The sequence below is a fragment of the Mus pahari genome, chromosome 1, assembly GCF_900095145.1.
Source record: "Mus pahari chromosome 1, PAHARI_EIJ_v1.1, whole genome shotgun sequence".
In the NCBI taxonomy this organism is placed as follows: Eukaryota; Metazoa; Chordata; class Mammalia; order Rodentia; family Muridae; genus Mus; species Mus pahari.
This window is the reverse complement of record NC_034590.1, coordinates 128,699,514-128,721,965: the sequence shown is the minus strand read 5'-3', so window position 1 is coordinate 128,721,965 and position 22,452 is coordinate 128,699,514. Positions and strand designations below refer to the sequence as shown.

General features: G+C 35.5%; 1 protein-coding gene across 4 annotated transcripts in view; it reads left to right on the top strand.

Moving 5' to 3' along the window:
* The window catches only part of Vps13a (vacuolar protein sorting 13 homolog A), a 197,325-nt gene that overhangs the window by 74,298 nt on the left and 100,575 nt on the right, over positions 1 to 22,452 (top strand). For all 4 annotated transcript variants that reach the window (XM_029542348.1, XM_021191562.2, XM_029542349.1 and 1 more), the window contains exons 27-34: positions 789 to 868; positions 1,993 to 2,052; positions 3,165 to 3,318; positions 4,044 to 4,160; positions 4,242 to 4,345; positions 15,000 to 15,167; positions 17,108 to 17,412; positions 21,500 to 21,647. In XM_029542348.1, the coding sequence (XP_029398208.1) occupies positions 789 to 868; positions 1,993 to 2,052; positions 3,165 to 3,318; positions 4,044 to 4,160; positions 4,242 to 4,345; positions 15,000 to 15,167; positions 17,108 to 17,412; positions 21,500 to 21,647 (1,136 nt within the window). The remainder of the gene's footprint in view (positions 1 to 788; positions 869 to 1,992; positions 2,053 to 3,164; positions 3,319 to 4,043; positions 4,161 to 4,241; positions 4,346 to 14,999; positions 15,168 to 17,107; positions 17,413 to 21,499; positions 21,648 to 22,452) is intronic.

Sequence of the window (22,452 nt, the reverse complement as noted above, 5' to 3'; positions counted from 1 at the left end):
ACCATGTTATAGTTATCCCTTAGTCACACAAAGATCATCACATGTAGAAGATGTTAAATTTTGTTCTGTTATGCCAAAATTATGTGTAAATGAAGTGTGGATCTTCTTTACGGTTGAAAACTGTAGTGAGTAGTACCTAAGATAGAAAACTGGTTCATATACTCTTAAGCTTTTAGGTTTGAAGGATGGTATGCATGCACACTGTTCTGTTTTCTCTGCAAGACCATGGTAATTAGTTCTTTATCTATGTAGTGGTTCTTTATCTAAGTCTCTACATGCTGACTTTCAACAGCTGTAATTTGATAATGACGTTTTAAAGGCTACACAGATACCTCTTCCCTAGAAGTTCTCATAGAATCTTTAGTTTTGAATTAGATCAAAACTAGTTCATTAAAATAATAAAACTAGTAATTATTTTATAGTGCTAAGACTGATTTCTATCTGGTATATAGAAAATAACATTTTTTTGATCCATTTCAACAACTAGTGTTTTCAGAGATACTCACTGTTTTCTTTCAAGGCATAGTTATGACTCAATACTAGAATTCTTCATGCCCTAAAAATTACTTTGGTTCTTTAACAGCTTGCTTGTTTTTGTTACAGGCTTAAGACTTTAGTGTTAAAGTACAGAAGAAGAGTACATTGTATGGAGAATGAAATTTTTTGAGTTTAAAAAACAAAGAAGGGACCTTATTGAGGAGAATCTAGGGAAATAATTTTCAATCATAATTACTAATTTATCTTCAGTTAATTTTCCCACCAAGAAATAATTGTTAAATTATTTTTAGATGAAAACAAAAAACCAGTTTATTTGATCACGACCCTGGATAACACAATGGAAGATTTGTTAACATTGGAATTCATGAAGGTAAGTAGTTTTGATCTCACTTCATAGGCATGTAGATGTCCTATTGAAATTCAAAATTTAGCATACGTAATCCACACTCTTAACATAACCTTGTCACTTCCTCTAAGGTTCTTTTTGTTTTGTCATTATTGTCATGTGGTCTTGATTTACAAATACTTAATATAGCAAAGTAAGTTCCTTGTGTTCCAAGAAAAAATGCCCTCTAGGTTGACTTTTCCTACTGGAGTATTGAAAAAGAACCAAATGTTTAGAGTTGATAAAATGCCTTACTGAGCGGGACAAGAGGGTGAATTCACTTCATTTCTACCACTGTAGATGACTGACTAGGCCACTGTAGCAATGTAGTTACTTGCTTTTTAAGTGTCCTTTATGATGATTCATAATACCTGTTTTAAAATTTTGTGAAATTAATATTTTTAAAAAGGGGGTTGGGAGTGGGGACTAGAGAGATGGCTCAGTGGTTAAGAGAACTGACTCCTGAGTTCAGTTCCCCACAGCCACACAGTGGCTCACATCCATGTATAATGGGATCTGATGCCCTCTTCCGGGGTGTCTGAAGACAGCTACAGTATACTAATATATATTAAATACTATTTTTAAAAAATTTTTATTAATCTTCTGTATGTGCTGTGGTCTATTTATGAATTACTCTTTATTTTGCCCTTCTGATGCTTTCATAATTATTTTGAAATGAATTTTGCCAAAATAGTTTTATTGTACTTAGTGGAGATTTTTAAATTTTTTTGCTATTAAAATTGTATCAGATTTTAGAATGTACGAAATCTAAAGAAAATGAATAAAGCAATTGTGTTATATGCATATTGAATGGATCACTATTCAAAAAGAATAAATTGTGCCCTTTTCAATATTATCAGTTTGCAGACCATTTTATATATGTATGTATGTATATATATATATATATACAAGTATAAAACATGATATTCACTGTCACTTATGATTAATTTATGTATAGTGTACAAATCTTGAGAATTTTACCCCTATCAAGCAATTGTGTGTGTGTATGTATGTATATATATATATATATATATATATATATATATATATATATATATATATCATGCATTTCTAACATGTCCTAACTGATACATTTTCTTTTTGGGTAGGTTGAAAAAAATGCACCAAATTTGAATAGTACCTATAACAATGTTTTACAACTTATTAAGGTATGACTATATAATTATTTATTTAAAATTAGATACTGTATTCCTGTGTCTAGATGTTTTACCAATAGTTATTTTATAATTGAAATCATAAGATCCTTGAGAATAAAGCTGAGTATTTTATTTTATTTTATTAGATATTTTCTTTATTTACATTTCAAATAGTATCTCCTTTCCTGGTTTTCCCCTCTGAAAATCCCCTATCCCCTCCCTTCTCCCCCTGCTCCCCAATCCTTCCACTCCCATTCCTGGCCCTGGCATAACCCTATACTGGGGCATAGATCCTTCACAGGACCTAGGTTCTCTCCTCCCACTGATGACTGACTAGGCCATCCTCTGCTAGAGTCACAAGTTCCACCATGTGTTTTTTTGATTGGTGGTTTAGTACCAAGGAGCTCTGGGGGTACTGGTTAGTTCATCTTGATGTTCCTCCTATGGAGCTTCAAACCTCTTCAGCTCCTTGGTTATTCTAGCTCCTTCATTGGGGACCTTGTGCTCCGTCGAATGGATGATTGTGAGCATCCACTTCTGTAGTCGCCAGGCACTGGCAGAGCCCCTCAGGAGGCAGCTATATAAGGCTCCTGTCTGCAAGCTCTTGGTCTGGGTTTGGTGGTTGTTTATGGGATGGATCCCCAAGTGGTGCAGTCTCTGGAAGGTCGTTTCTTCAGTCTCTGCTCCACACTTTGTCTCTGTAACTCCTTCCATGGGTATTTTGTTCCCCCTTCTAAGAAGGATTCTGAGCTTCTGTGAGTGCATACCATGTATGTTCTTTTGTGATTGGGTTACCTCACTTAGGATGATATCTTCCAGATCCATCCATTTGTCTAAGAATTTCATAAATTCATTGTTTTTAATAGCTGAGTAGTACTCCATTGTGTAAATGTACCACAATTTCTTCTGTATCCATTCCTCTGTTGAGGGACATCTGGGTTCTTTCCAGCTTCTGGCTATTATAAATAAGGCTGCTGTGAACATAGCAGAGCATGTGCCCTTATTACATTTTAGAGCGTCTTCTGGGTAAATCATGTGTTTTATACTAGAAAATATATGGTATTTTAAAAACCATCAAGTCAGATTTTTATTGACCTAGTACTAAAATCAGTTTTGTTCCATAGGTGAATTTTTCCTCTTTGGATATTCATTTACATACTGAAGCACTTCTGAATACAATGAATTATCTTAATAATATTCTTCCAGAATTAAGGGAAAAATCTGCCTCAGTGTCTGCTGCAGAGCCTGAAGACAAAGGGGACATCATTAAAAAACCTGGTATATTTCTTTTAAGTTAATTTTTTGTTTTTGTCACCAATTGAAACAGTAATTTTAGGCTCTGGTGTTGCTTTTAATTAGACAAATAATCTAAAATGATTCATTAGATACCAGGTTAATTTTAGAAAACTGCAATAAAGAAAACTGATTACTGTTAAAGAAAAGATGCTTATGTTATAATAGATTTAAGTTGGAAAATTAGATAAGAAATTATTTAGTTTAAAGTTTGTATATGATATTTCAGATTTGAAAAATGTAACTGGCAGCATTTGAGTATTATCATGGTCTCTCTTTAATCAGAGTGCAGATTAGGATTCAAGATGCTCTTAAATCCAAATGTTCTTGAGTATAATAGTGATGTTCCACAAGCCTTTGATTTTGGAGCATTTGCAACTTTGCACTAGAGATGCTTTATCTGTTATCATTTCGAATAATGAGTACCTCTGCTTTCCATGATGATGGTGTCTCAAAGATTCAGTTATTGTGGTTTCTCCATTTCAAAGGATTAGTCACCTCTAAGACCATTCTTTGGCCTGCTTGTTTTTGTATTCATTAGGTAATTGTTTTTTATAGTGTTCTCAATTCAGTAGGGAATAATTTAGTTTTGCTTATACTTGAATTGTAAATCTGATTACTTATAGTAATATTTTATCTGCCTTCTAAGTGTAGTGTGGTAATTTCTAAACTTTTCCTTGTGTTGTTACAATGTGATTTTTGTTTTGTAGCTTTAAAGCTACCCACGAATGAAGATATTATTACCTTGCAGCTTTTGGCAGAATTATCTTGTCTACAGATTTTTATTCAGGATCAGAAACAAAACATTTCTGAAATTAAAATTGAAGGTAATAACATCTCATAAAAATATATTTAATATTAACAAATTAAAGAAGACAGGACAATTATTTATTATTTTATTCCCCTAGGGCTTGATTCTGAGATGATTATGAAACCTTTAGTCACTGAAATAAATGCAAAGCTAAGGAATATAATTGTGTTAGATTCTGATAAAATGGCTATCTACAAAAAGGTGAGATTTTGTTTTTATTAAATACTAATACATCATTAATATGTAATGTTCATATCAAATAGTAATTGTCATATATTACCAGTGTATCTTATGCATAATGGAGTTAGATTCAGGCACAATTGATATATTAGCTTTGATGCTTAATATTTGTGTGGTCCTTTTTGTTATATAATTTAGCTTTTATTTATAAAATTAAAATTGTAATTTTTCCCAAGTAAATAATGTTCTTGGAAGAAAGAATCTTTGGAGTGGTTGGGAGAGAAGTGTTGCTAATAATTCTTCTCACTCCAAAATAAGTGTTCTGTTCTTTAAATATCCTAAACTGTCTGTTTCATATAATGATATTAGAAGGTGTGAACTATTTCAAGTGTATTTTCAAGGATGCTCACCAGTGTATATAACTATTAAAATAAGAAAATCCTTTGAAACTAATGTTGATGGCTAGTTATTTTTTTTTGTAATTCTTGAATTATAAGGAATTTAAGCAGAATATGTGTTGAAGGAAGTGGTGACAAATACTGAAGTGTGAGATCAGAAAACCCTGAATCAGTTCTCTTTGAGTCAGTACATAAGCACTTAGAATTTAACAAGGGAGAACATTTTGTTCATGGCTAGACCTAGTCTGTTATCAATATTATTATTCATTTCTTTTTTCTTTTCTTAATTTGTTATTTTATTTATTAACATTTCCTATGTTATCTCCCTTCCCAGTTTCCCCTCCATAAATCCCCACCCCCTCCGTTCTCCCCGCTGCCTCTATGAGGGTACTCCCCAACCACCAACCCACCAACCCACCTCACCACCCTAGCATTCCCCTACCCTGGGTCATCCAGCTTCCACAGGACCAAGGGCTCCCTCCCGTTGATGCCTGACAAGGCCATCCTCTGCTGCATATCCAGCTGGAGCCATGGGTCCCCTCATGTGTACTCTTTGGTTGGTGGTTTATTCCCTGGGAGCTTTTGGGGGGGGTGTCTAGTTAATTGATATTGTTGTTCTTCATATGGGATTGCAAACCCCTTCAGCTCTTTTATTCCTTCTCCTAACTCCTCCATTGGGGTCCCCATGCTCAGTCTGATGTTCAGCTGCATGCATCCACATCTGTATTGATCAGGCTCTGGCAGAGCCTCTCAGAGGACAGCTATACCAGGCTCCTGTCAGCAAGCACTTCTTGGCATCAGCAATAGTGTCTGAGTTTGGTGTCTGCAGATGGAATGGATCCCTAGGTGGGGCAATCTCTGGATGGCCTTTCCTACAGTCTCTGTTCCAAACTTTATCCCTGCATTTCCTTCTGACAGGAGAAATTCTGGGTTAATATTTTTATGTGGGTGGGTGGCTCCATTCCTCAACCGGGGGCTATACCTGTCCACTGGATATAGTCTCTACAGGTTCTTTCTCTACTTTGTTGGATATTTTAGCTAATGTCCTCCCTGTTGGGTCCTGGAAACATCTTGGGTTCCTGGCATCTGGGACTTTCTAGTGGCTACCCCCAGCTCCCCCTCCCCCACTGCTACTCTCCTTTCAAATTCCTGACCCTCTGTACTTCTCCTCCATCTCTTCCCTTTTTCTGAACCAGCCCCCAATTTCCCTCCCCCTCCTCTCACCCTCTACTTCCCAAGATTATTTTCTTCCCACTTTTGAGTAGGACTGTAGCATCTACACTTTGGTGTGGTCTTCTTTCTTCTTGGGTTTCATATGGCCTGGGAGTTGTATCGGGAGTACTCTGACCTTCTTTTTGGCTAATATCCACTTATCAATGAGTACATATCATGTATGTTTTTTTGTGACTGAGTTACTTCACTCAGGATGATTATTTTCAAGTTCCATCTATTTGCCTGGGGATTTTATGAAGTCATTGTTTTTAATAGCTGAGTAGTATTACATTGTATAAATGTACCACATTTTCTGTATCCATTCCTCTGTTGAGGGACATTTGGGTTATTTCTAACTTCTGGCCATTATAAATTAGGCTGCTATGAACATAGTGGAGCATGTGTCCTTGTTATATGTTGGAACATCTTTTCGGTATATGTCCAGGAATGCTATAGCTAGGTCTTCAGGTAGAACTATTTCCAATTTTTCTGAGGAACCACAGGATTGATTTCTGGGGTAGTTTTAACAGCTTGAAATCCCACCAGCAAAGGAGGAGTGTTCCTCTTTCTTCACATCCTCGCCAGCATCTGCTGTCACCTGAGTTTTTGGTCTTAGCCATTCTGACTGGTGTAAGGTAGAATCTCAGGGTCATTTTGATTTGTGATTCCCTGATGACTAAGGATGTTGAACATTTCTTAAAGTATTTCTCAGACATTCTAGATTCCTTAACTGAGAATTCTTTGTTTAGCTCTCTACCCCATTTTATTTGGTTCTATGGAGTCTAACTTCTTGAGTCCTTTGTAGCTTTTGGATGTTAGTCCTCTATGGGATGTAAGGTTAGTAAAAATCTTTTCACCATCTCTGGGTTGCCGTTTTGTCCTATTGACAGTGTCCTTACAGAAGCTTTTCAATTTTATGAGGTCCCATTTGTTGATTCGTGATCTTACAGCACAAGCCATTGGTGTTCTGTTCCGGAAATTTCCACTGTGACAATGTGTTCAAGGTTCTTTCCCACTTCTCTTCTATTAGATTCATCATATATGGTTTTATGTGGAGGTCTTTGATCCACTTGAACTTGACAAGGAAATAAGAATGGGTCAATTTGCATTCTTGTACATGTCAACTGCCAGTTGATCCAGAACCATTTGTTGAAAATGCTATCTTTTTTCCACTGAATGCTATTCGCTCCTCTATCAAAGATCAAGTGACCAAAGGTGTGTGGGTTCATTTCTGGGTCTTCAGTTGTAGTCCGTGATCTACCTGCATGTATCTGTACCAATACCATGCTGGGTTTTTTTGTTTGTTTGTTTGTTTGTTTTTTATCACTATTGCTCTTTAGTATGCTTGAGGTCAGGCATGGCGATTCCCTGAGAAGTTTTTTTGTTGTTGAGTATGGTTTTTGCTATCCTGGGTTTTTTGTTTGTTTGTTTGTTTTGTTTTTATTCTAGATAAATTTGAGAATTGCTCTTTCTATCTCTGTGAAGAATTAAGTTGTAATTTTGATGGGGATTGCATTGAATCTATAGATTGCTTTAGGTGAGACGGCCATTTTTACTATGCTAATCCTGCTGATCCATGAACATGGGAGATCTTTCCATCTTCTGAGGTCTTCTTGAATTTATTTCTTCCGAGAGTTGAATTTCTTGTCATACAGATCTTTCACTTGCTTGGTTAGTGTCAGGCCAAGATATTTTAAATTATTTGTGACTATTGTGAAGGGTGTTGCTTCCCTAATTTCTTTCTCACCTGTTTATCCTTTGAGTAAAGGAAGGCTACTGATTGGTTTGAGTGAATTTTTTATCCAGCCACTTTGCTGAAGTTGTTTATCAGGTTTAGGAGTTGTCTGGTGGAATTTTGGGGGTTACTTAAATATACTATCATATCATCTACAAATAGTGATATTTTCACTTCCTCCTTTCAACTTTGTATCCCTTTGATCTCCTTTTGCTGCCAAACTGCCTATAACTTTGAATACTATATTGAATAGATAGTGGTAGAGTGGACAGCCTTGTCTTGTCCCTGATTTTAGTGGGATTGCTTCAAGTTTCTGTCCATTTAGTTTGATGTTGGCTGCTGGCTTGCTGTAAATTGCTTTTATTATATTTAAGTATGGACCTTGAATTCCTGATCTCTCCAATACTTTTATCATGAAGGGGGTGGGTGTTGTATTTTTTTTAAGGCTTTTTCAGTGTCTAATGAGATGATCATGTGTTTTTTTTAGTTTGAGTTTGTTTATGTAGTGGATTATGTTGATGGATTCCCGTATATTAAACCATCCCTGCATCCCTGTGATGAAGCCTACTTGATCATGGTGAATGATCGTTTTGAGGTGTTCTTGGATTCAATATGCAAGAATTTTATTGAGTGTTTATTAGGGAAACTGGTCTGAAGTTTTCTTTCTTTGTTGGGTCTTTTTGTGGTTTATGTATAAGTATAACTGTGGCTTCATAGAACGTATTGGGTAGTGTTCCTTATGTTTCTATTTTGAGAAATATTGGTATTAGGTCTTCTTTGAAGGTCTGAAAGAATTCTGAAGTAAAACCATCTGATTCTGGGGATTTTTTTTAGTTGGGAGACTTTTAATAACTGCTTCTATTTCCTTAGGGATTATGGAAATGTTTTAGATGGTTTATCTGATCCTGATTTTACTTTGGTACCTGGTTTCTGTCTAGAAAACTAACCATTTCATCTAGATTTTCCAATTTTGTTGAGTATAGGCTTTTGTAGTAGGATTTGATAATTGTTTGTATTCCTTCAGTTTCTGTTATGTCTCCATTTTCATTTTTGATTTTATTAATTTGGATATTGTCTCTATGCCTGTGTGTCTCTTTTTTTGAGGTAGTTTCTGTCTTTGTCATTGAGGTGTGTTTCCTATATGCAACAAAATGCTGTATCCTTTTTACGTATTGACCCTTTAGTCTATATCTTTATTGGAGAATTGAGTCCATTGATGTTGAGAGATATTGAGGATCAATGATTGTTGCTTCCTGGTATTTTTGTTGTTAGAGGTGAAATTATTCTTGTTTGGTTCTCTTCTTTGGGGGTTGTTGTAAGATTACTTTCTATAGAGCTGAATTGGTTGAAAGTTATTGTTTAAATTTGGTTTTGCCATGGAATCTTGGTTTCTCCCTCTATGGTAATTGAGAGTTTTGTATAGTATGGGTATAGTAGCTTAGGCTCAAATTTTTGTTCTCTTAGGGTTTGTATGACATCTGCCCAAGATCTGACTAGAGTCTCTGTTGAGAAGTCTGGTTTAATTCTGATGGGTCTCTGTTTATTTGTTACTTGACTTTTTTCCCTTACCACTATCAATATTCTTTCTTTGTTTTGTGCATTTGGTCTTTTAATTATTATGTGATGGGAGGAATTTCTTTTCTGGTTCTGTTTGGTATTTTGTAGACTTCTTGTATATTTATGGGCATCTCTTTATGTCAGGGAAATTTCCTTTTATAATTTTGTTGAAGATGTTTGCTGACTCTTTGGTTTGAGAATCTTCACTCTCTTCTATTCCTATTATTCTTAGGTTTGGTCTTTTCATTGTGTCCTGGATTTCTTGAATGTTTTGAGTTAGCAGCCTTTTGCTTTTTGTATTTTCTTTGACTGTTGTTTCAATGTCTTCTATGGTAACTTCTAAACCTGAGATTCTCTCTCCTATCTCTTGTATTCTGTTGGTGATGCTTGCATCTGTGACTCCTGATCTCTTTCTTAGGTTTTCTATCTCTAGGGTTGTCTCCCTTTAGGAATTTTTCATTGTTTCTATTTCTAATTTTAGATCCTTGATGGTTTTGTTCAATTCCTTCACCTGTTTGTTTGTGTTTTCCTATGTTTCTTTTTGTCCTTCTTAAAGACCTCTATCATCATCATGAGATGTGATTGTAAATCAGAATCTTGCTTTTCCGGCGTCTTGCAGTATCCAGGGCTTACTATGGTGGTGGAACTGGGTTCTGATGATGCCAAGTAGCCTTGATTTCTGTTGCTTAGGTTCTTGTGCTTGCCTCTTGCCATCTGGTTATTTCTGGTGTTAGCTGGTCTTGCTGTCTCTGACTGTAGCTTGTCCTGCCTGTGAGCCTGTGATTTTAGTTGTGTCCGCTCTTCTGGCAGACCAGCTCTTTCTAGGCAGGATTTGAGTGAGAACCATGACACAGGGTCACCTCTGGTCCCAGATGGAAACCGGAAAGATCCTGTTCTAGGCTGCTCTGCGATTCCTGTGTCCTTTGGGCTCGGTGGGGATCCCACTTAGGCTAGATATTACAGCTGTCTTGATGCTCTCAGCAGTGATCTTAGATGTGTCAGCACTCCTGGGAGACCAGTTCTCTCTGTGCCTGTTCATTTATTTTTTTATGTGTATGAGTGTTTTGCTTTCATGTGTGTGTGTATGTATGTATGCATGTACACACACTCTATCAGTGTCTTATTACTGCATACATGTCTTGTGCTCACCAAAGTCAGAAGAGGGTAATGAATCCCCTGGAACTGGCATTACAGACACATGTAAGCCACCATGTGGGTGCTGGGAACTGAACTTAGGTCCTCTGGAATACCAGTAAGTACTCTTCACTAATGAGCCATCTCTCCAGTTATGTCATCATTACTGATATACTCACCAACTCAATTTTTATGTGAAACAAAAAATTATACTTGTTTATATGTGTGTATATGCACACTTTTATATACTATATAGTTACAAATAAAGAGTAATTTAGTACAGGGGTCTCAAAATATGTTTGACTTATAGAAATAAGGAATAAGAAACTTTTCAAAGTCATTAACTTTTCTCTTTTACTTTAAGATTTATTATAAATATAGGACAGTGAAGAATAGATCATGCATTTTAATTTTTCTAGAAAGTGTGCTCACAGAAATTAAATTATCTACTAAAAGACAACAACACAAATGAGTTCTAGCCCAGAAATGGATTATGTTAATTTTCTTTTAAAATATGTACAAGATTAAAATACAAGATAAAAGAGGCACAGATTGGAAAGTCTCTTTCTCTTGTCTTCTTGCTCCAGTGTGTGTTCTCTTTTAATGATCTTTGGATTCCAGTATAGGTTTTCTACATGAACTACTCCACTGAGTCATCAAAGAAGCAGAAATTCTTTTGCCCTGTATTAAGTTTTGTGGTCATTTTGTGTTAGCCATACATTATTGTCCTCTCAGTTTGGATTTTACTGTTATACTAAACTCATTATTGCTACAGATTTTAACTTTCAGATCAAGTCATTGTGAACAACTTTATTTACAAGTGAATTGTTGTATAGTGCTCTAGTTATTGGTAAAGACAAAAACTACTTCTGATATCACTACCTGATATTGTACTGAAATAAAACAGCTTGATGCTAGTTTTTAATTTCTTTTTATAAAAAGGACATCTTGAAGTTAGTGAGATATTTTGTTTGTTTGTTTGTTTGTTTAAAGGTTTATTTATTTAATGTATATGAGTACAGTGTTGCTGTCTTCAGACACACCAGAAGAGTGCACCAGAGCCCATAACAGATGGTTGTGAGCCACCGTGTGGTTGCTGGGAATTAAACACAGGACACCTGGAAGAGCAGTCTGTGCTCTTAACTGCTGAGCCATCTCTCCAGCTCCCAGAAATTACAAGTTTTTAAAAATTAGTTTTTAGTGCTTGTTACTTCTGGGTAACAAATCCAAATATTTGTTTTTTCGTGTTTCTCTGTGTTTGTTATCAAGTAAATTATAGATTCATAAATTGAGTTGAAAAATTTGTCTTCTCTGGCCCACATTGGACCACTCCCTTGGTAATCTCTTACTTAGTCCAAACAATTGAAAAGCACTTGCTTGATGTAACTGTGAGAATCAGCCTCAATCCCTTGACACCCATACTGAAAGTAACTTTGAAATACAACTTTACCTGTGTCTAATTTCTACCTGGCTCCTTGTACTTTGGCTTGGTCACATGGAATGCTTCTCCTTATACACCCCCCACACCTCATTAGAAGTCATTATTTCCCTTTGGTCTTGGGAATTGATGCTTTTTTCCCCTTCAGGATTCTATCATGCTATTCACAACAGCTATCTCTGTAATGAAGCTCCTTGTTGGCCTGAAGGCTAAGCTGTCCTGATTCTGGGCATGATCAAGGTTGCCCATGACCATCAAACTCTGTCTTTTTCTGAATAAAGGTCTTCTGAAGGGTTAATTTATGCCAGCTACTTTCTACCACAAATTTGTATAAAATTTGTGTTGATTTCTTTTTTAAATGTTTGTTATGCTAGCAAAGAATGTGTATGGTTAAGCCTAGGATTGATTTTACTTTTTTCCTACATTATAAATTACTACTATCACTTATTGATTGTAATGGTAAATTATTAATCCACTCTGAGCTCCCAGCGGGCACATGCATGGCTCTACACCTTCCCAAGAGCTCTGGATTCACGAATGAAAGACATGCATATGCAACCTATATATTTAATAGCTTTAACTAGCTCAATGGCTGGACACTTCCAAACTTCCCTGTGGCTATCACATACTCCCCTCAGGTATTTCTGAATTAATCTTCACTAAATCTACATTTTATTTCTGCTATCCCAGACCCAGTCGGGCGAGTGACCATTTGGACCACTTTCCCAGATTCCTCCATTTGGCTGCTCTTAAGTCTGATCGCTCTGCTTCCCGTCATGGTGGTTCTTCTCCTCCTTCCCTTTGTCCCTTGTCCAGGAAATCTAAAAGTTCCGCCTCTGTTTCCCTATCCAGTCATTGACCATTGGCAACTTTATTTCCCAATTAGAGCCAAACTGTGGGTAGGTTTCCTAAAGCCTAAGTGCTGGACACTGCAAAAATTATTTTGGGTAGCACAATTAGCATGAGAACGCAAGCTGCTACTTTTTAATTTAAATAATTATCATAAATTCCATTCACACCTGAATATTTTTTAGCTTCAAGACTATAAAAAGCTCATAAAGGTCACTCAGCTGGTAGAGTTTCATCTGCCATCCTGGATGTGAGTCCCCGGTATTCAGGGTCATTATTTTAGACTGTATCTTGTTCTACTTAACTTTTTCTGTTCCTACAGTAAACCATTATGTTAAAAAAATAACTTAGGGAAGATAGGACTTATTTTATCTTACAACTTCAAGATTATAATCTATAACCAAGGGAGCCAAAGTTGGAACTCAAGCAGGAAACTTGGAGGCAGCATAACCATGATGAACAAGCCAGTTAGCAGCATTTCTAGTGATCTAACTCAGTAGGCTCTAGGGATCCAACTGAGTAACAATAACAAGAAAAGTAACTAATACACCTCCTGTCTACCAACCTCAATACTAAAAATCAAGTATGCATGCATCAGGAATATGGGACAACATCTACATTATTAAGGAAAGAGCTAAACATGTAAAAAGGCAACTTCCTATGGGATTAGAGTAGAGGGAAGGTCAAAATGTTAGCACAGAGCAGAATTACAGCCATGTAGCGCAGACTAGACCACAGCAGCAGTGTAAAGCATTGGTGAAGTCCTTAGACTGGGCATCCAGTGATCTGGAAGCAGAGCAGGCCGATGTCTGTAAATTTAGAGCCAGTGTGTTTTAAGTAGTAGGTGCCAGGGCTACATAGAGGAAAGGGAATGCTGTTGCTCAGCTGGCTTTCTTCTTTACCTAGGCAATAGTTATGATCTTTCCCCAGTTAGTTGGTTTTCTACCCCCTACAGACAGACTGAAAGCTGGGCCTCGCTAATGTCCAAGGTATCTTTCTCCTATCCCTCCCTCCCTCCCTCACCCCCACACCCATGCTTTGGGCCTTTTAAAATAATTCATTTATTTATTTTTATGTGTATGAATATTTTGTCACCTGTCTCTGTGTCTTTTGGTGTACCTTGGTTGTGTCTGATGTCCATGGAGACCAGAAGAGGTTGTTGGATCCTGTGGAACTGGAGATATAAGTGATTTTGAGCTATCATGTGGATGCTGGAAATTGAACCCCAGTTCTTTAGAAGGCTGGTCGGTGCTGATAACCCCTGAGCTATCTTGGCAGCCCAGTATTTGGGGCATTGAGTGGGATGGATGGAAATGTTTTCACTTTTCCAGGATCTGTTCCTTAGTCTTTTCCTCAAGCATTCTCAACAGAGACCAACCAAGTCCCTGCCATGGAGGAGGTACTGTTTTAGTTTCCCAGGGACTTTGTATCCTACATTGGTGTTCCCTCAATTTTCATGTTTTAGCTGAATTATTCTTACTTAACTCACAATATTTGCCATCCCTTCCTCTTGGAATCTTGTAATCTTCCTGATTTTTCTTAGATAATAGCATACTTTGTTGTATTGTTATTTCATATTTCTAATAGCATTGAGAAAATTATATTAATTCTTTGGCTGTTTGTTATTTTTAGGGTGTGAAATGGTCTTCAGTCTAGCTTTGTGCATCACATCCAAAGCCTAACTTCCAGTCTTGCATTTCGTCCTTCTGCCTTCCAAAATTGCTCATACTTTTTTGTTCTTGGGAATTGTTGTTCTGTGGTTGGTTTTCCTGGTGCTTTTCAACCTCTGGTTATTGCATTTAGAATTTAAGAGTCAAGAAAACTATAAACTGAATACAGTGTTCCAAATATATATATATTCTTGTCTCCTACATTTTAAACTGGTAATATGGTGCTGGAAATTTTAAGCAATTCTTTTTTAGTAATTAAAACAATTCTTAATCAATCAATGAAGAATGAAAAGCTTAAATTTAAGATATTCCAATGAAGAATATGAAAAAAAAAATTCAAAGTCTCAGACCTAGAGGAATGAGACACTTGAGTACAGGGAATCTGTGTCTCAGCTTTGAAAGTTAACTAAAGATGTTTTGTGATGACTCAGTGCAAAGCAGAAAATCCAAGTGCGATACAGATCTCTTCTCCTCTGTTAAGAAACACAAGACAACAACAGAAAACACGTTAGGGTACAAATTTTCTTAAAGCATTTTGAATTGTCTCATTTGTACTTTCTCAAATTTCTGGAAGATTTTCCAAATAGTAGAATATTTTATTATTTTGTTTCATTTCATTTTTGTCTTGGGGTACAATACTTCAAATATTGATTTTGACATTTGGGGTTCTTGTCTCTTTAAGGCTCTTTATATCACTGGAAAAGAAGTTTTCAGCTTCAAAATGATTTCTTACATGGATGCAACTGCTGGCTATGCATACACAGATATGAGTGTGGTTGACATTCGGGTTCATTTAACTGTTGGTTGCATTGAAGTAGTGTTCATCACAAAATTCCTGTATTCTATATTGGTATGTATTTTAATAAATTATTTTTCTAGGAAGAAATTGCTATGTTGTAAACATAGATGAAGACCTATCTTAAAAATTATGCATGCATTAAAATTTTAGATTATGTATATAAACACACATGTATATAATGTATGTTTACACACATATATACATATATACATACATTATATATAATTGTATATATAATTTTTTAAAGATATGTCCCTAGCTGGCCTAGAACTTAGAGAATAGATCACACTGACCTGGAACTTACAGAGACCCACCTGCCTTTGCTTCCCAAGTGCTGAGAATTAATGTATATTTCATCATGTCTGGCCTAATAATATATTTTACAAATTAAAACTAAAGTAACAAAGGATATTCCTTCATATTTGCTTTTTCCTTGTACAAAAATACTTCATAGAAAAATTTTATAGTATCTTCAGGTTAAAAGACCACATTTGATTAAAAGAAGTCCAAAATAGAATAGAGACCAAGCTAGGAAGATTTGTACAAATACAAATATGTACATATTTAAAACAATAGTTACATACCATAACAACCCAAATGTTTAATGTCTTTTATATAATACTTTGATAAATATTTTAGTTAATTGGTTAACATACTAATGTATACTGTAATATAAATATATATATATGTATATAACAGTATACTTTAATTGAATTTATTGTTTAAATCATAAATGTAAACATTTGCATTTTCTACCTTTTAGTTAAAAAACTATATACCAAATATATATAAAGTCACTATTAAGAAATTAAAATTATACTTTGGATTCAAAATTATTATATTTTATAGATACTATAGACTTTGAGAAATAAAATTGAATCTTGAAATAATTTTTCCATAGAACTTCTGAGTTCTTTAGTTCTGCTTTTCATAAGTTTTTTCTATTCCTATTGTACCCTCGCTGTCAGCTATTTAATTTTCCTGGTATTATACTGATTTCTAGTCTCTTTTGTTTTTGTTGTTGTTGTTGTTGTTGTTGTGTATGTATGTGCTCTCTCCCTTATATATTAGAGCAGAGTCTCATTTAGCTGGCTGGTTTACCTAGCTCAGTCTGTGCATTCCCTCCACACTCTTACTGACTGCTGAGATGAGAGGGTACCACACCTTCCTGGCTTTCTTTGTGGGTGCTGAGGATACAGCCTCCATCTTCACAGGTGTGAATAAGGTCTCCCTTTCCCCTCATCCACACCAGCATTTATTTTTAGTTGTTTTCTTGATCTTAGCCTTTCCAACTGGGTGAAGATGGTGTAATTTGAATTTTCTTAGTTGATAAGGCCACTGAACACTTTGTAAGATATTTTTTAGCTATTTGTTTTGAGATCTTTTGTTTAGAGATATATCTCATGAATCTTTTGAGTCTTGATTGTTGGGCTTTTTGTTTTGGCACTTTTTTTTTTTAATTCTTTATGTAGTCTGGATAGTAATCCTTTATTGGATGTATGTCTGGCAAAGGTTCTCTCCTATTCTATGGACTTAATCTTTACTCAGTTGCTTGTTTCCTTTGGTGTACAATTTCTAGTTTTGTGAGTCCTAGTTGTCAGTTTTTGACTTTCCTTCAGGAGTACCTTGGAAACTAAACTTGTGTGTTCAGCTGGTAGCAGGCACTTCTACAGTGAACCATTTAACCAGTCCTGAGAGTTCTTAAATACTTCATAGACTTTAAATCTAAACTGCAAACATGAGTGAACTGTAAAAAGTGATTAGGTCTTAGAGAAAGTACACCATAAGGAAATAATACCATTGAACATTCAAATATCCCTCTTGGCATTGTTCTGTTGACTAGATTTGTATTTTATAGCTATATTTGCTGTCCTTTTATTTATTTACTTACTTATTTATTTTGCTGTATGGAGGTAGAATTACAGTTAATATAAGTTACAACTATTTTATGTTTTATTAAATGTGATATTAATATTCTATCACCTTTATAGGCATTTATAAATAACTTTCAAGCAGTTAAAGATGCCTTGGCTGAAGCAACTGTTCAAGCAGCAGAGATGGCTGCTGATGGTGTAAAGGAGCTGGCTCGAAAGAGTTCTAGGTTTGCATTGGATGTTAACATCAAGGCTCCAGTTGTGCTCATTCCACAGTCTCCAGTGTCTCGGAACGTTTTTGTTGCTGATTTTGGATTAATTACAATGAAAAATATATTTGTTACCGTAACAGAGACCCAGAGTAATATCCCACCTGTAATTGATTTGATAACAATAAAGTTGAGTAAAATGAGACTATACAGGTAAGCTTTTCACAATATATTTGTATAAAAGAAAATGATCCTTTTCTTATTTTACTGTAACTATGCTGTGTGATTTTTTTTTTGAAGATGTCTTCTAGTTAGATCAATTATAACCTTTCAAAAGAACCTAGAAATACTTGAAAACTGCTCCTTAGATAATGAAAAAAAAATTTATGATGTTTTTGTCTTTGTTTTTACTTGGGTGATTTCTGCCCTTAATTTGATTATTTCCTGCCATCTACTCCTCTTGGGTGCATTTGCTTCTTTTTGTTCTAGATCTTTCAGATGTGCTATTAAGCTGCTAGTGTATGACTGCTAGTGTATTTCTTTATGGAGGTACTCAGAGGCATGCGTCTTCCTCTTAGCACTGCTTTTATGGTGTCCCATAAGTTTGAGTATAATGTGCCTTCATTTTTGTTAAATTCTTAAAAATCTCTAATTTTTTTTTATTTCTTTCCTGACCAAGTAATTATTGAGTAGAGAGTTGTTCAGCTTCCATGATTGTGTGGGCTTTCTGTTAATGTCACCCTGAGTCAGGTAACCTAGACACAAAAGAACACACATGGTATTTATTTACTGATAAGTGGATTTTAGCCCAAAAGGCAAAATACCCATGATACAACCCATAAAACATATGCAGCTTAAGAAGAAGGCAGACCAAAGCGTGGATGATTCATTCCTACATAGAAAGAGGAACAAAATAATCACAGGAATCGTGCAGTGTTGGCACATGCCTTTAATCCCAGCACTTGGTAAGCAGAGGCAGGCGGATTTCTGAGTTCGAGGCCAGCCTGGTCTACAGAGTGAGTTCCAGGACAGCCAGGGCTACACAGAGAAACCCTGTCTCAAAAAAACCTATATATATATAATAATAATCACAGGAGAGAGAGGGAAGGAGAGGTCTGGAAGGGTTAGAGAAAGGGGAGGCAGGATCAGGTATTGGAAGGGACGGGAGAGAAGTACAGAGTCAGGAAATCAAATAAAAATATGTAGCAGTGGGGGATGAAGAACTGGGGGTGTAGCCACTAGAAAGTCCCAGACTGCAGGGAAGCAAGAGGTTCCCAGGACCCAATGGTGATGACTTTAGCCTAAATACCCAACAAAGAGGAGATACAACTTGTAAAGACCACTTTCAGTAGATAAAGGCATGGCCCCAGTTGATAATAGCTCTTAGTATACAATGATAACTCTAATTCTAAGCTAAAGCTATTTTATAAACCTGGAGAATCTAAACTGCAAAAATTGTCTTGTTTGGTTTAAAGAAATGGTAGGATGTATATTAAATGATCTGCATTCAAATTATATTGATGGCTTTTATATCAGTATTTGTGGGTACTTAGATTATAGTACCTGTTTGTTGTATCTCCAAAATAATTAACTTTACTTATAAAAGTTGCTAACTCTTTTAAATATCCAGAGTTAACAGTTAATTTATTTGTTCTGATTTGTTTTATTTGCATATATATTTACCATTATAATTATATTTTAAGTTTTATGTTTTAAATTTCCTTCTATCTTAGTAATATGTCTCAGTACTTTTTCAAGTTCTTTTTTTTTTAAGTTTTATTTATTTATTTATTTATTTACACTCTAGATTTTATTCCTCCCTCCACACCCCTTGGTCCACCCTCCAACTAGACTGTTCAACATCCAATACCTCCTCCTCCCCATTCTTCTGTCTCCACAAGGATGTCCCCACCTCCCACCCCCATCCTCACATGACCTCTAAACTCCCTGGGGACTCCAGTCTCTTGAGGGTTAGGTGCATCATCTCTGACTGAACATAGACCTGGCAGTCCTCTACTGTATGTGTGTTGGTGGCCTCATATCAGCTGGTGTATGCTGCCTGTTTGGTGACCCAGTGTTTGAGAGATCTTTGGGGTCCAGGTTAATTGAGACTGCTGGTCCTCCTACAGGGTCACCCTCCTCCTCAGCTTCTTCCAGCCTTTCCCTCATTCAATGACAGGGGTCAGCAGCTCCTGTCCATTGGTTGGGTGCAAATATCTGCATCTGACTCCTACAGCTACTTGGGTCTTCTAGAGTGCGGTCATGCTAGGTCCCTTTTTGTAATCACCCCATAGCCTCAGTGATAGTGTCAGGCTTTAGGATCTCCCCTTGAGCTGGCTCTCACTTTGAGCCTCTCGCTGGACCTTCTTTTCCTCAGGCTCCTTTCTATTTCTATCCCTGCAGTTCTTTCAGACAGGAACAATTATGGGTCAGAGATGTGACTGTGGGATGGCAACCCCATCCCTCATTCAATGTCTGTGTTCCTATTGGTGGTGGGCTAAGGCCCCTCCCTTTGAGTCCTGAGAGTCTCTAAACTCCCAGATCTCTGGTATATTCTGGAGGGTCCCTCAAGTTCATATTTAAATTTTTATTTTTATATAGAGATTTTATTTATTTAGTCACTTATAACTGATTCAAATTAGATACATGAATATTTAGCTTATTGAACTCATTATTATATAATTAATGGTATGGGGGACAGGGATGCTGGGCTGTTGTACACATGAGCTGACAGTTGTTATAACTATTTTTCTAGAGTGTTTTCAGCATATTAAAAGTATTTTGTTTAGTGATTTGGAAATGCATTTTTCTTTGTTAAGACATGTAAGTTGATTCAATTTTTTGCTGTTATAAGTAATAATAATATCAGGAGTGATATTTTTGTCTATCCATACATATGTGGTATTTTGCCCAGTATTAGAGGATAAATCATTTCTGTATGATCAATTCTTAGAAAAAGAATCATTCAGTTAGAGAACAGAACCATTTTTTCCCTGAAAACTCATAGTCAAAAATTCAGTTTAGTTCTTGTTTTATCAAACATAAAAGCAAATCACTTTATATTTATGAGTGCCTCTTTAATTTCTCAAATTTAGTTGCAAATATTTCTTGATTACATGTCATATGCCAGTCATATACCATGAACTATACTAAAATAACTTATGAATAAGCTACACATGGACCTTTCTTCCATAGAACTTCCTGAGGCCATAAAGAAAAGTGCATAAGTGCACTTATGCACACAGTGCACACATAGTCGTGTATGCTTACGCACATGTTAATTGATTTTTAAAAGTTAAAATATTAATATTTATCAAATATAATGAAAAAAAGGTTCCAGGTATGTGTGTTTATAGGAGAAGTTACTGAGTAGTAACTAGTAAAAAAAAATTCTTCCAAAGGAAGTAATCTTTTTACACAGCCATTACTTTTTTTTCTACAGAGAAGAAATTTATCCAGAAATATTTATGGAGTTTTTATTTTCATGAAAAACAAAACATATAACATTGTATAGCCTTGTGTAATGCATAAACATTAAAGTTTCATATTTGTTATGTATATTTTCCTGTGGGGTTTTAGATGTTTTTTTCTCACTACCATTAAATGGAGATTTCAACTATTTATACTTATTTAAATGTAATTTTATTCTAATGGCCTCATACCAGATATTCTGAGAGATTCCCTAATTAAGCCCATGTTTTTAAGGGTGAGCTGGAAGCTAAAATTGGAGTCATGTCTTAACCTAGTTTAAAGATTTTGAAAGTAATTAAATTATAAGGGATATTATCATTGTGTAACCATTATTGTCACTTAAAGGTCCTAAGGAAGCTTGTGTGGAAATACAGTGTCCTTAATGGAATTCGGTTTTGCTATAATACCATCTGGAATAACATACGGTGCATCTTTGTGTGGAGTTGTACATCTTCTACTGTTTTGATCCACAGATAATTTCATATGGTCCAACTTTGTTTCTTACAGAGTAGTATGGTGTTCTGATGTGTATTAATATAAAATGCCTTTTTTAATGAGATCGGTTTACTGAATTTATAGAGGTAATCCTCCACAACTTAGTGGTTTTACCTTTCTCTGAAAAATCCTATTTTTAAGTCTTACTTCCCTATGATATGTAACAGTTTAGAGAAAGTCACTTAAGTTATCCCATTTTGATATGTAATTGTATTTTTCTCTACACAAAAGTTGCCAGTGTCTCCTATTTAATAAATGCCAATACTCTAAAATTAATCATCCTCTCTGTTTTTTCTGCCTGAATATATATCAAACAATTTATATTTTCCAATAGGTCTCAGTTTATGAATGATACATACCAGGAAGTGCTGGACCTGCTACTACCTTTGAACTTGGAAGTGATTGTTGAACGAAACTTATCCTGGGAATGGTACAAAGAAGTCCCTTGTTTTAATATAAAAGCTCAGCTAAAACCCATGGAGGTAGTGTTTTCACTGTTCTTGATTTCTATTAGGTTTGAGTAGTATTTTCTTGGCAACATAAATTTCTTTGCTAGATTTTAAGAATAATCCAGTTGGTTAGAATTAAAATAGTAGCTTATAAACTAGAATTCATTTAATGTTCTCTGTTCTTTCTCAATCAGATAGTTGAGTGCCTGCTCTATGCTAACCTTTATGCTAGGTATTAAAGATACATTGACAGGAATGCTATGATGTCTCTGTCTTCATAAGACTTGCTACTCTGAACCAGGTTGTTGGTAAAGGTAGTCTAAAATATGTAATTTATAGCAAGGAAGTAAAGAAGTGGGTAAAGCACTCGTGGTGGTCTATTCCCTTATGTAAAATGAAGCTGAGCAAGTACTGTAGCTACCTGTAATCTCAGCACTAAGTCGGTAGAGACCCGACTCTTGGGGGCATACTGGCTATCTGATTGGCAAGTTCTGGGTTCAAACGAGAGAGACCCTAACCTCAGCAAATAAAGAAGGGAACAATTGAGATGACCCCTAACATCAACTTTGGGCCTCCATATATACATGCGTGCATATACTTACATGTATAAGTACCACACACATATTCAAAACAATAGACAATTAAAGTTATAGTTTATAATAAGTTACATGAAGGAAGTTTATTTGATAGATACATTAGTGAATAATTTATGGAAATGTCTAGGCTTGCAAAATCAAGGATTCATTAGTGATATTTGACACTATTAAAATATATGAAATAGCAAAGCACATATAGATGTGTGTGTGTGTATATATATATGTATATATACATACATACA